The 13,034-nt window shown below is 43.3% G+C and overlaps 1 protein-coding gene across 1 annotated transcript in view; it reads right to left on the bottom strand.

Annotated features, from left to right (window-relative positions):
- Positions 1-13,034, bottom strand: part of LOC137533440 (RNA-binding protein 6-like) — a 70,111-nt gene that overhangs the window by 27,183 nt on the left and 29,894 nt on the right. Inside the window, exons 6-11 of the mRNA XM_068254830.1 lie at positions 11,675-11,937; positions 7,163-7,237; positions 7,028-7,088; positions 4,768-4,965; positions 2,237-2,394; positions 16-113 (exon numbers count right to left, since the gene is read on the bottom strand). Of these exons, the coding sequence (XP_068110931.1) occupies positions 16-113; positions 2,237-2,394; positions 4,768-4,965; positions 7,028-7,088; positions 7,163-7,237; positions 11,675-11,937 (853 nt within the window). The remainder of the gene's footprint in view (positions 1-15; positions 114-2,236; positions 2,395-4,767; positions 4,966-7,027; positions 7,089-7,162; positions 7,238-11,674; positions 11,938-13,034) is intronic.

Here is a 13,034-nt window from a genome sequence, read left to right as displayed (position 1 = left end):
ATAAGAACCACCTACTTCCTCTGCCCTACAGCCAGGTCCACTGAGATCACTTTGCCATCAATGGTGAGCGGTGGCTTCAGTTCACGAACCAGCACTGTCAGACGGATCGCCTCCTAAAGATGAAGGCAGAGATTACGACTGTAAGTAAATTAAAGGAAACCCAACACAAAATAAAGACCAGCATTTATACTTACCTGGGGCTTCCTCCACCCCCCTGTAGACCTTGGGCTCCCTCGCTGTCCTCCCAGGCCAGTCCATTATCTCGCAGTCAGCTGCGGTGAATTCCTCAGTCGCGCTCCATGTGGTCAGGGGTTTCCGCGCATGCACAGTGGAGCGCGACTGAGGAATTCACTGGAGCTGACTGAGACAAAGAAGTGGCCTTGAAAGATAAGGAGGGAGCACACGGCCTTGAAATATGCAAATAATTCTCAGTTGACCCAGAATTATGCAAATGTTACTGATAATTTTTGCAGCTTGAAAATAGACCAGTCGGATGAATTTACTGCAAGATGTGATTAGTCCATTTACATTTTAATAATTGGCATTCTGTATCATAATAATTAGCATAATTCTCAATGATCTTAAAAACTTCTTTGCATCTCAATGACAATCCCATGTGACTAAAGATGGCCCATACATCTAGAAATGTTGCTGTAATATAAACTATTTGATCATTTTATCAAATTGATAGAGAACCGAGCTGTGTCCCAGTGTGCTTGATCCATTGAAACTGGCAGATATGTAGAGCAGCTTCATGGACCAAGCAGGATGGAAGATATCAGTCGATCATACAGGAATCAGCTACTGTTCGCATGATTTTGATAATAACAAATTACAAAGAATCAATGTTTGGTTTCAGCATGGAGGCACAACACGGTTTAGATCACATGTGAAGGTGAATTACATAGGACCTCTATTGTGGTGTGCGGGCCACTAGTCGTTCGACTTGCGATCAATCACACTGTAGATCATTGACCAATAAAGTCGATCTATAATGGACGGGCTTAATGATCAATGAGGAGGCGGGAACATAGACTTATAGAATACATCTAGCCTACAGCTGTCATGAACAGCTTTGGCTTATGCCAAGTGGGGGGTGAGGTGAAGGATCCCCTTAGGAAAAAAAAAACCACAGTGACAACGAGAGACCAATAACGCAATATGTCACTATTTTCCGAAATGAATGAGTCAACAGGAAATACACTCACAAAAAGGTAGGTTGCAATAAGGGGCAATCAAGCACTTGAGGCAGGTGGAGAGAACCAGCCAGTCTTCACTCAGGCAATCCAGTGTGGCTGAACGGGAATTGGTTGCACTCTTTAAAAATTGTAGATTAGATCTGCAAGTGTCTATGCCACTGCAGACTAAAACATACAGACCACCCCGAGAAAACAAGGGAGGTTACACTTAGCACAGCAAGGGTGAAGAGGCGCCCAGGATGAATAAAACTTTGTTAAAAGCACAATAAAAGAAGAAGTTAGGAGGTGGCTTACCTCTTTCATGACATGAACGAGGATCTAAAGGAATACTGTAGGGGGAAGGGGGGGGGGGGGTAGTTTTATTATTTAGTTTTTTTTTTTTTATTATGTAGTTTTATTATTTGGCCACAAGATGGCCACCTTGAGGTTTTTTTGCACCTTGTGCTTCTCGCTAACCGGAAGCACAAGGATGACGCGGAAAATTTTACGTGCAGAAAGACTGAAGCCTCTTGTAAGAGCGCTTTCGGTTTTTCTGCTGGCGACACGGATCGGTGATTGGGAACCATGTTTCAGTTCACGGATCCCAGGGCTACCGGGGGACAGCACGGAGGCGCGATCGCGCGGCACTGCAGCAGAGCAGCCGCCCGGATGTGAGCTTCACGTCCGGGTGGCAGAAATGGTTAACAATAAAGATTTTTATTTGCAAAAGGCAACACATTTCGTGTGTCTGGCCCACTTCCTCAGGCCAGTAACAGCGCCACTTCAAACAAGCCAGATAGAGAGGCATCCCTGGCTGTCTGGCTTGTTTGCAGTGGCGCTGTTACTGGCCTGAGGAAATGTTGCCTGTGCAAATCTTTTTGTTGTTAAATCCTCACTATTGTCACTGGAGAGGTAAGCCACCTCCTACCTTCTATAATTTTATTGTGCGTTTAACAGTTTTATTCATACTGGGCGCCTCTTCACGCTTGCTGAGCTTTGGCTTATGTACTTCTGCAGTCATTGCAAGAATAGGTACCAGACAGCAACAAGCGCCTCACCTTGTGGTTCTTGAGATCTATGAAGCCAAACCCCTGTTGGTGGTTCTTGCGATTCTTCATGATACGGACGCAGTTTGGCGATAGCGCTACATAAGGCTGGAGGGCTTTCACCACAGTGTCTGGCGACGTGTTCACATTAATTCCTCTTATAATGATGGCTGCAAATAGCATGGATAAAAACAAAAATTCTAAATACAAAGCACACGTAGATTATAAAAAAAAAAATTAAAAATAAAAGTGGTTTCAGAAACACAACCTTTTCGGGACCGGACGGTTCTGGCCCCTTAATGAACCAGAGCCGTCCTTTCCATTTATGCAGACTTCAAACCAACAAACGTTGATTCCGGTGAGGCCTTTAATGACTAACAATACGTGGTTTATTGCAAGCTTTCCAAACGTTAAGTTTCTTCTTCAGGCACTAAATAGAACTGGATCAGAACCGTACAATAGCAGCAGCAATAGTATTGTACGGTTATGATACAGTTCTGTATAATGCCTGAAGAAGCAACAACGTTTCGAAAGCTTGCAATAAACCATGCACAGTCATTAAAGAGACAATGAAGCGGAAAAAAAATTATGATATAATGATTTGTATGTGTACTACAGCTAAGACATAAAATATTAGGAGCAGAGGCATAAGTATAATATTGTTTCCAGTACAGTTATCTATGCAAAAAGAGCCATCGAGCTCCACGACTTTCAAAGTCGCAGAGAGCTCTGTCTTCTGAAGCTTATTATCTCAACTGTCTATAACTGAAAAATAAAATGAGAATATTTTCTTTGCTACTAATGTTCTAGTAATTATCAGTACTACACAACCAATTCATTGTATCAATTATTTTCCGCTTCAGTGTCTCTTTAAAGGTATCACCGGAATCAACTTTGCTGGTTTGATGTCTGCATTTCTGCTCCTCGATAGCTAGTCCACACTAGGTCCGGAAACGTATCCGTGGCTGCGTTTTTCAAACCGGATGAAAAACGGAGTCCCGAATACTAATGTTGATAATAGCAGCCAGCCTCACCCAAGTAAAAAAACGGATCCGTCTGCATTTGCAGGGATCCGTTTTCAAAACCTGAACGGAAGGTCCGGATCTGCTGCATTTTCACGCAACGGATCAGGACCACGGATACACGCAGGGGTAGTGAAAGTAATGAGAAAACGCATCTCCAGCTCCACAGGCAAAAAACAGATGTTAAAACGGATAGCCTGAGCTTTATGATTGGCCCAAAAAAATCCTCCCACTCCTTCCTAATGATGGAGATGTTTTCTGTCAGGGAAAAACCTGAACGGAAACTGATGCAAAACTGATGCACTTTCATCAGTTTGCAGTACGGTGGGTACTTCCCCTGATCCGGACTGCAGTGTCCGTCCTGCAACTGTGTCTAGTGTGGACCAGCTAACACCAGACCACACTTCATTTGCCTTTCCATTTAGAACACAGTGATTACTGTGATTGGCTTACAGTAATCATGGGGTCAGGAGCCTGTGAAATTGGCTCCTGACCAGAGATAAGGAAGCACTGCTGTCAGCGTGGCAGCAGAGCAAACATCGAGAGCAACGGCACTACGTAGCCGAGCTGATTTAAATCTACATCTTGGCAGGATAAACATGACACAAACAGGGTATAGCTTTCAATCAGTGTGGTCTGGTCATTAATCAGCTCCAAATCCTAAAGGTAGGGAACACACTCGACAATGCATTTTTCTGTGCAATTTCTGGGTTCCCACTATTTGGCAATCGCTATTTTTCCGGATTCCTTTGCAATTTTCCAGATGCGGCAAACTACAAAAGAATCCGCAACGCATGCGTGGGGAAAAGCAAAAAAAAAAAAAAAAAAAAAGCTGTCCGATTAAAAATCATGAAGCAAAATGTGGAATGCGAATGAGTTGTAGTCAATAGCAAGTTAAAGCAGTACGATCAGCCATACCATGCCAGGGGAAAAAAAATCACATATATAGGTAGATAAATACTTGAGCTACTTGCATAACACATGTATTATACTGTCCATGTTTTGATTTCAGTGAATGTTATATAGTAAATGACGAGAATTCTGTTCCTGGTGGGGGCCATGTCTTTTGCCCACAGTTAAGGCTAACTCGTGATGTCATTTCTGCCCTTTATTTTTTTTCTTGTCTACTCCAATCGCTGAGTTGCCTCAGCATTGCTTGTAAACACAAATGAGTAGGGGATCAGGTTTCAGATAAGCAGCTGGCAGGGGAATAAAGGGAAGAGGAGGAATAGATTACAGATAAAAAGAACCCCCAGCATGCAATTCTTTGGCACCGACTACTAAAGAGCCAGTGCTCCTAAGGTATATGATAACTCCAAATCATAACAGCAGAAAAAGTTTTGAAAGTTTTGAATGCAGGATTAGCATCTTTATCACTTAATACACTCAGACCAGTTGCTGTTGATATTTGATTTTTATGGTGACGATACCACTTTAAGGAATCCAACGGTCAGAGCATGTTTCTTTTAAGTCTGCCTGCCTAAGAAAAAAGCAGCAACACTTCAGGGAAGGCTTGCTTACTTGCGCTCTCAGATTGTGCCTGCTTTACTGCTTTGTTTAGCTTGAATGGAGGACTCCTTTCTCTTGGAGGGGTTTTCTCCTTCCGCCTGTCTGGGCTGTGGCCGGCGGGGCCTTTACGCTTCTTGCCACGGGGTGAGGTGATGATAGGGGGGACTTTGGGATCTTTAACGGAATCTCTGAGTAACAGATGGTCTGTACCTGTGGAGATGAGAAATAGGAAGGTGAGGGAACAGCCAGAAGTGACTGTATGACAATGGCTTGTCCTGTTAACAGCCCCAGAGCCATAAAAATGTACACCGATTCTAATTGCCCCTCAAGCTACAAAAACAAACAAAACAAACACAAACTTTTGTTGCTGTCTAACACTTGTGGAAAGAATTTTATAATTAATCTGTTAATCTTTATGTATATCCTATGTGGCTATAAGGACCACATGCACAGAATCAGATTGTTGTGTTAGAGTGACACTTTAAGTAGAAGGATTATTGTTAACCAAGGAGTTATCACGATATCACTGAATATATGTTACATATGTTTTGAACCATTTACTGTGTACAGCTTTCTATATTCTTCACAGTGGAATTTCAGTCCACCCTTCAACCCCCCTCAGTGTCACGGTGAACAAGTCACGAGAGAAACACTCCTTGAGAACCAGTCTGTGCCAGTCTTCTGAAGGTGGGGATGACTTTGAAGGAAACGAAACAAGGAACTGATGAGCAGAAGATTTCCTCTTCCTGTTGACTTATTTATTCATGAGGGACACAGAGAAAAAACAACCCCACCTAAAAGGAGGAACTGGACATGCTGATTGGACTTTTACCAGAAAGAACTGCCCAAAAGGAGGAATATTTTATCATATTAATTAGGCTTTAAAAGGCCAATGCATGCAGGAAAAAAGTTACTTTCTACTGCTATGCTGGGCCTGTGTTAGAGATAGACTCTATATGCTGGCTGTTAGAAAGTCCTTGTACAAGTAATAAAGATTTCTAAGGTTTTGGCAACTGAACGAAGAATGTCTCATGAGTAAGTTTATTTACTTTTAACACACTCCTGGAAGTGATGGAATGTCTCACAAACGTAGAGATGATGGCAATAAAATTTCTAACCCCTTTCTGCCCTAACAAAAGCCTGGTGGTCAGCTTTAACATTTCTGAAAAATGACGGATTGGGTTCTATATTGTAACTCGTGTTGCCCACCCGCGGCAGTTCCCATTACATCGCAAAAGTAAACTCTATAAAAAAAGGTCCATTCTGCTTTGTCGAGTTACTTTCCATTGTAACTTTCTGTAGGATAGCCAGCACAACAGCTATCTGCAAAATTCTTGCACACCCACAAATACTGGAACACTACAGTATGTACAAAAAAAGGCCCAGAATCATGAGCCCTGAAAACACAGTAATTATCTACAGTTTTAAAGTTGATCTGAACTCAGTGCGTCCTCTCTGCTCTAAAAGATAAGCAGCAGCATATCCTTTAAAGCAAAAAACATTTCTTTGTTACAAATCCTGCAATAAATCTGCAGTTTGTCTAGTTCCTGCTGTCATGGAAGCAGACAATGGGTTAACGTCCTGTGTTTACAAATTAGCTGTCTGCCAAATAGCTGAGCCGACACAGCTGAGAGATCAAATTACACTTGTGATTATTTACAGATGAGGGGAAATTAGACAGGCTCTACTCTCTAGAAACACAGTGCATGTCTCTCGGTTTTCCTTACATCCTGTGTAAGAGTTCAAGTCCACTTTGAGAAGAACCCGAACTAAAGTTCAGGTTCAGAAACACTTACCTAAGAGGGATTCTCAGAGGCTCCCCATGTCCTCTTCGCTCCTGCTGCCGCTGGCCGGGACTCTCCTTCTCGCTCCTCTGACACAAGCACAGCTGTACTGAACCTCTGCAATCACAGCCGCGTCTGCGCAGTAGCACAAGCAGCTCCAGCTTACTGGGCAGTTGTACTCATGCATGTAGAGAAGTGCAGCCCTGATGTTCCTACCAACACACCCTTGTCTGATCTTTGGGGGGTCTGTGCTCAGTGACAGGGGGCCAGAGGACAACATGGGAAGCCGCTATAGGATCCAGAGGCTTCCCTCTTAGGCAAGTATGACACCAGCATGCATGATCAGGATAGGGGGAAGCACAAGTGTCAGTTCCCAGAGATCATATGGCATTGCTGCACAACAGTAGCCGACAGAGGGATATACAGACCCTAGAAAAGCACAACTGGAGCACAATAGCATGTAATATATGAGAATGACCTTTACTCACCTGCCCTCAGTGCGCTGCACTGCCAACATCTCTCTTTTGACAACACGTTGACTGCTTTACACTGCAGAAGACAGTACATTAGTGGCAGGGTCACACGAGTACATTTCTCTTATGCAGAGACAAAGGGTTACTCACCTGAAGGCAGGTCCATCGGTCGGTATTGGGAATGTATTTCAGGGTGACCTTCTTCCCTCTAAAAGGTAGAACGCCCTAAAATACAACAGAATAGAATATTACAGATACCAACCTGATAGTCACACCACAGCTGTGTGGTTCAGCCATACAAGTCCGGCAAAAGATATAAAGATTCTGGGCATTATAAGCAGCAGAAACATGTGACATGCATTATCTGACAATCACAGGATGCAAATCAGACAGTTTATTTCCTTGTGCAAAAACTGAATTATTCAGACAGCTTTCGTTGCAATTCAACTTCCCTCACAACTGTTTTGTTTTTAAGCCTAACAGCATTTCAATAAATGTAAAAAGAAAACATTTCGTAGCCACTGTCAATGCAACTAGTTAGAAGAGACTCCTATAGAGTGCATTATCCATAAATGGTATCCATTATATATTTACACACACTTATTTTTATTACTAATGGTTGATTTGTTTGCTGCACTGTTTTGTGACCTCCCCCCCCCGCCCCCAGCATAAAACATTGATCAGTACCATCACTTATATCTGGTATTTGTTAAGCAGGTGCAGGAAATAAACTGCAAAACAGTTCCTTTTGGCTTCTGGGTGTTCCATTGACCATATCTCTGCTCTCCTGAGTTCATAGGTCTGCACACACACATACATATACATACATACATACATACACGCATACATACATATGCAACATATATTACAGAAGTCTTCATTTCCTCCTGTTGTAGTCGGTTACTTCAAATGGACAGTGCTGGAGTTCCTGAGTGACAAAAGTTGAACGCTTAAAGTGAACCAGAGACTAAGCATCCTCATGTATTTTACCATATATATCAGTGGAAACATTAGAAAAAACACCTACCCTGCTCTCCGTTTCATTATTTACTGTTCAGATTGCTTCTCATCAGCCCAGATAAAATTCTTGACTGAGCATTCAGTCTGGCTTTGCTATAATGACTCAGCTATAATGATTCCTGAGCAGAGCCACAAGGGGGCAGGCTTGGGCTTAAAAATACAGCACAGAAGACAGACTCAGCTATAAAGATTCCTGAACAAAGCCAGACAATGCTCAGTCAGGGATTTTATCTGGGCTGATAAGAAGCAATCTGAACAGTAAATAATGAAACGGAGAGCAGGGTAGGTGTTTTCTCTATTGTTCCCACTGATATATATGGTAAAACACATGGGGGTGCTTAGTCTCTGCTTCCCTTTAAAGAAAACTTAAAATGAGAGGCATATGGAGGCTGACATTTAATTTTAAACTTTATCAGTTGCCTGGCTGCCCTGCTGACTCTTTTCCTCTAATACTTTTAGCCATAGCCCCTGAACAAGCATGCAGATCAGATGTTTCTAACAAAGATCTGACACGATTAGCTGCATGCTTGTTTCTGGTGTAATTCAGACACTACTGCAGCCAGAAGATCAGCAGGTCTGCCAGGCAACTGGAATTGTTTAAAAGGAAATAGCTTCAGGTTCCCTTTAAAGAGAACCCGAGGTGGGATTTAATTATGTTACTGGGGCACAGAGGCTGGTTGTGCACACTAAGACCAGCCTCTGTTGCCCCATGGTGTGCCTCCATGTCCCCCCTGCGCGCCGCTATACCCCTGCAGTGCTAGCAACACACAGCGTGTCGCCAGCACAATGTTTACCTATGCGCTGTCTGTCAGCGCCGCTCCCCCGCATCGGCGCTACCCGCCCGTGTCCCTTCTCTCCCGCTGATAGGAGGGAAGTGACGCGGGCGGGTAGCGCCGATGCGGAGGAGCGGCGCTGACAGACAGCGCTTAGGTAAACATTGTGCTGGCGACACGCTGCATGTCACCAGCACTGCGGGGGGGGGGGGGTATAGCGGCGCGCAGGGGGGACATGGAGGCACACCATGGGGCAACAGAGGCTGGTCTTAGTGTGCACAACCAGCCTCTGTGCCCCAGTAACATAATTAAATCCCACCTCGGGTTCTCTTTAAAGGACACCTTAAAGCGGACCCAAACCAAACTTTTTTTTTTTTATTCAAAATATTTAGTTGCACCACTCTGACACATACAAAGATAAATAAACACTCCTTCAAACCTATGAGCATTTCAGTGCATGCTTTTCACCCTTCTCTTACCATAACTAGGGTTAGACTGGGGGCAGCCATTAGCAATTCCTCCATTGCCGGACACCACCTACTACACCAGTTTGCCGGATTTTATTGCTGAAATCTTGTATTTTTAATTTGGGTCCACTTTAAGTAAGATCGATATGGAGGCTGCCATATTTCTTTCATTTTAAATACCAGTTGCCTGGCATCCTGCTGATCTTTCATGTATTGGTTGTGTCTGAATTAGAACACCTGAAACAAGCATGCAGCAAATCAGTCACAAACACCTGATCTGCTGCATGCTTGTTCAGGGTGTATAATGGCTAAAATGATTAGTAGCAGAGGATCAGCAGGATAGCCCGGCAATTTGAATTGTTTGAATGGAAATATTATGTTGCCTCCATACACCTCTCACCTCATGCAGATATACGCGCAGTGTTAGGCAGGAAAGATGCATGGGGAAACTAACTTTTTGAGAAGATAATAATAATAATAATAATAATAATAAAAACAACAGTTTTTGTATAGCGCTTTTCTCCTGTCAGACTCAAAGCACTTGCGAGGCAGCCACAAGAGCGCACTCAGTAGGCAGTAGCAGTGTTAGGGCTGGAACCCACAAGAGCGGTTTTTTGAGCATTTTGGCAGCGCTGCGATACGCTAGCGTTTAGCCAAAACGCTCAGCTGATGTTAATGGATGGGGCAACTTCCACAGGAGCGTTTGCGTTTCCCAGAAACGCAAACGCAGGACCTGCAGCATTTTGGGAGCGTTAGCGCTTCAATGTAAAGTATTGAAACGCTAGCAGAAACGCTCAGCAAAACCTAAACTGAGCGGTTTTGCTAGCGTTTTTGCGGTTCAGCACACTGTAACAAAATTAAAAATAATTCACAGGGACCAATCAGGATAAAAACGCGAAACGCAAAACGCTACACAACCGCTGAGGAAAAAAATACACTGTTGCAAAATGCGACCGAAAACTCGCATGAATCCGCTTGCAAACCGCTCATTGCAAAACGCTAGCGGTTGCGTTTGCGGATTTCAGTGGGTTCCAGGCCTTAGGGAGTCTTTCCCAAAGAACTCCTTACTGAATAGGTGCTGGCCTACTGAACAGGCAGAGCTGAGATTCAAAACTCCTGTGTCAGTGGCAGATCCCTGAACCATTACACTGTCCAGCCAAATTAAATGAAGAGAGCAGTCCCTGCTTACCTAACTAGAGGGCAGGCCAATCCTAGGTCAATGTAAGCACTTTGTGTATTTAAAAAAAATTGCTCCTGTTTAGTGTTGGTGTTTGAATTTTAGTTATTAAAATTTGGAAACCTGTATCCGCCCATCGCCACACTTCAGCACCCAGAAATGTGGACAGGGTCAGTTCACTTTACGCGAGTCATGTCAATCGCAAATAAGGACTCCCCCTGACCACATTTCTGGGTGCTGAAGTGTGGCGATGGGCGGATACGGGTTTCTGAATTTCAATAGTTCGAAGTCCAACACTACTCCTGTTAGCTCTCTTTGCTAAACACCCTGACCTCCTAGTATAGTGTTTCTGAAACCTTGCGACTCCCCAATGGTGCATGTTTTGCAGGCAGCCTCACCTATGCACAGGTGGGGTAATTAGTGTATTAGCTAGGTGGATTCCATGTAGCTGAGACACTAATTACCCCACCTGTGCATAGGTGAGGTTGCCTGCATAACATGCACCATTGGAGAGTCACGAGGACAGGTTTGAGAAACACTGTCGTAGTATCATTCCTATCGTTATACTGGTCGTGGTATACTTCCAGTCTGCCATGCACATTCTTCCTCTGACTGACTCGTGCTAGGGTAGTGAAATGTGAAATGTTTGCCACTTGATTTAGGTCTTGTCACTCATGATTACACAATGTTTAGTAATTTTTGTTTTGTGCTGCTTTTCTCAATTTTTTATTGTAAAAAAATAAAATAAATTTAGCAGCTCCAATAGGTCCTCTTTAATAGGAATCCTGGTGGAGACCACAATATAAATCTTGGCAAAGTTTCTACCCCATTACTCCACTGATTTAAGAATGATTGTTTGTTGCAGTATCTGTACCAGCTGGGTGGATTTACCCATGCCCTGTCAGGATGGTAGCGAAAGAAATTTCTGGTCCAAAACGTAAACATTTGTATTTCTGGAGTTAAGTCCCGATTACCTTTCACATCTTCAGAAGCACAAGTGAGGAAATGCAATGTCCTCTGGCTGGCTAGGATGAGAACCCCCTTCGTGGTCACGTCCTCCTTTTTCCACAGCTGCATTTTACTTTGTACAGATAATTGTTCTCGCGTGAAACGCAGGGCAACTTTTAATGATCTAATTGTAATGAGCCAGAAACAGCTGTCCTAAACAGACGTACAGAAGCAACGCCAACGGTTGAGTATTGGCAGGTTAGATGCACCAAGTTACTTGCAGAATCAAAAAATGGAGTTCTAAGTCACAAAGTACGGTTTCATCCAGCGCGGCTACGGATTCTTCATTGCAGGACCTGGAACAGCATCCAATAGAAGCTCCAGCGGTGCGATGAGGGGAAAGATCTCCATCCACCACCAAACGAGAGTGTTCCTCTCTGCGCAGGTAGAAGACAATGATCTTCATCCATTTAAGATCCAGTCTTGGAGTCTCCCCAATGCAGATGAATGTGAAAAGTCCAAGTGCACAAAAAAAAAAATCTGTCAAACCCAAAAACCCAGAGTGCAACGCTAGTGAGCATGACCTCCGAACGAATGAAAACGATATAAGAGTAACGCAAATGATGCAAGAGAAATCTAGGCTATGGCCTGCAACTGGCGGGACAAGCAAGATGCGACTAATAGAATGTTTAGTCACCAATGATGTCTGAGGAGGAGACATCCAGGGAGGTCAGGAGGAGACAAAGATGAGAAGAGGGTGAAATGGAATGAGACGAAGCCACAGACCACCACTGAGCACAACAGGGTTTTAACCCCTTGAGATCATTCAGAGGTAACCAATGATGAACAAAGTAGTAGTAGTCACACAGCTTAACGGCCACAATTCCTGCAGCTCAAGACAGGCCTCAGATATCATAATTATGATGTATTCGCCTAGATGTTAATATTAGTTCTAAATGACAAGACCAAACTCCTTAATGTAAGAGTAAAGATTCCTGCTCCAGTACGCACTATACGCTACACCCAACTAAGCCGTAATAACTAGCATCTACAACAATATAGGGATGATCAAAAAGACGCAAAACATTTCTCCTAGCATTCAAGTTTCATGTAAATGATATGCAGCTTGAAATTGGACCAATAGCTTCCTGTCACTTTTATTAGTCCAAGTTAAAGCTGCATAGCATTTACATGAAATTTAAATGTAAGAAGAAATAATTTGCATCTCATTGATCATCTCTATTGTGTTTTAGATACTAGTTATTACTGCTTAGTCGGGTGTAGTGCATGGGAAATACAGGAATTCTCTCATTGATCGTCTCTGGTCCTTAGCTGTAGCCCAATAATACAATTTAGTGATTCGCCTTGCCAGGTCACTAAATGAAGGATCTAAACAAAGCTTCTGATTGCTGCCTCCTGCTCATGAGTAGCAAAGCAGTGTGTCTGTACAGAGAGCTTTCCGAAAATTGTTTAGGAGCCACTAAGACAAAAAAAACCTGTAAAATGTGTGTACATATACTGTATGTATACGATGTACATTTTTTGGCGAGGAGAACGCCAGCGCATACCACTAAGGCTGCATCTGAAATGACCACCAGCTCAGTGTGCAGCACCTAAATAGATTTTCTGCACACTTT

This window comes from Hyperolius riggenbachi, chromosome 9, assembly GCF_040937935.1.
Source record: "Hyperolius riggenbachi isolate aHypRig1 chromosome 9, aHypRig1.pri, whole genome shotgun sequence".
Classification (NCBI taxonomy): Eukaryota; Metazoa; Chordata; class Amphibia; order Anura; family Hyperoliidae; genus Hyperolius; species Hyperolius riggenbachi.
This window is presented reverse-complemented; position numbering and strand designations above follow the sequence as displayed.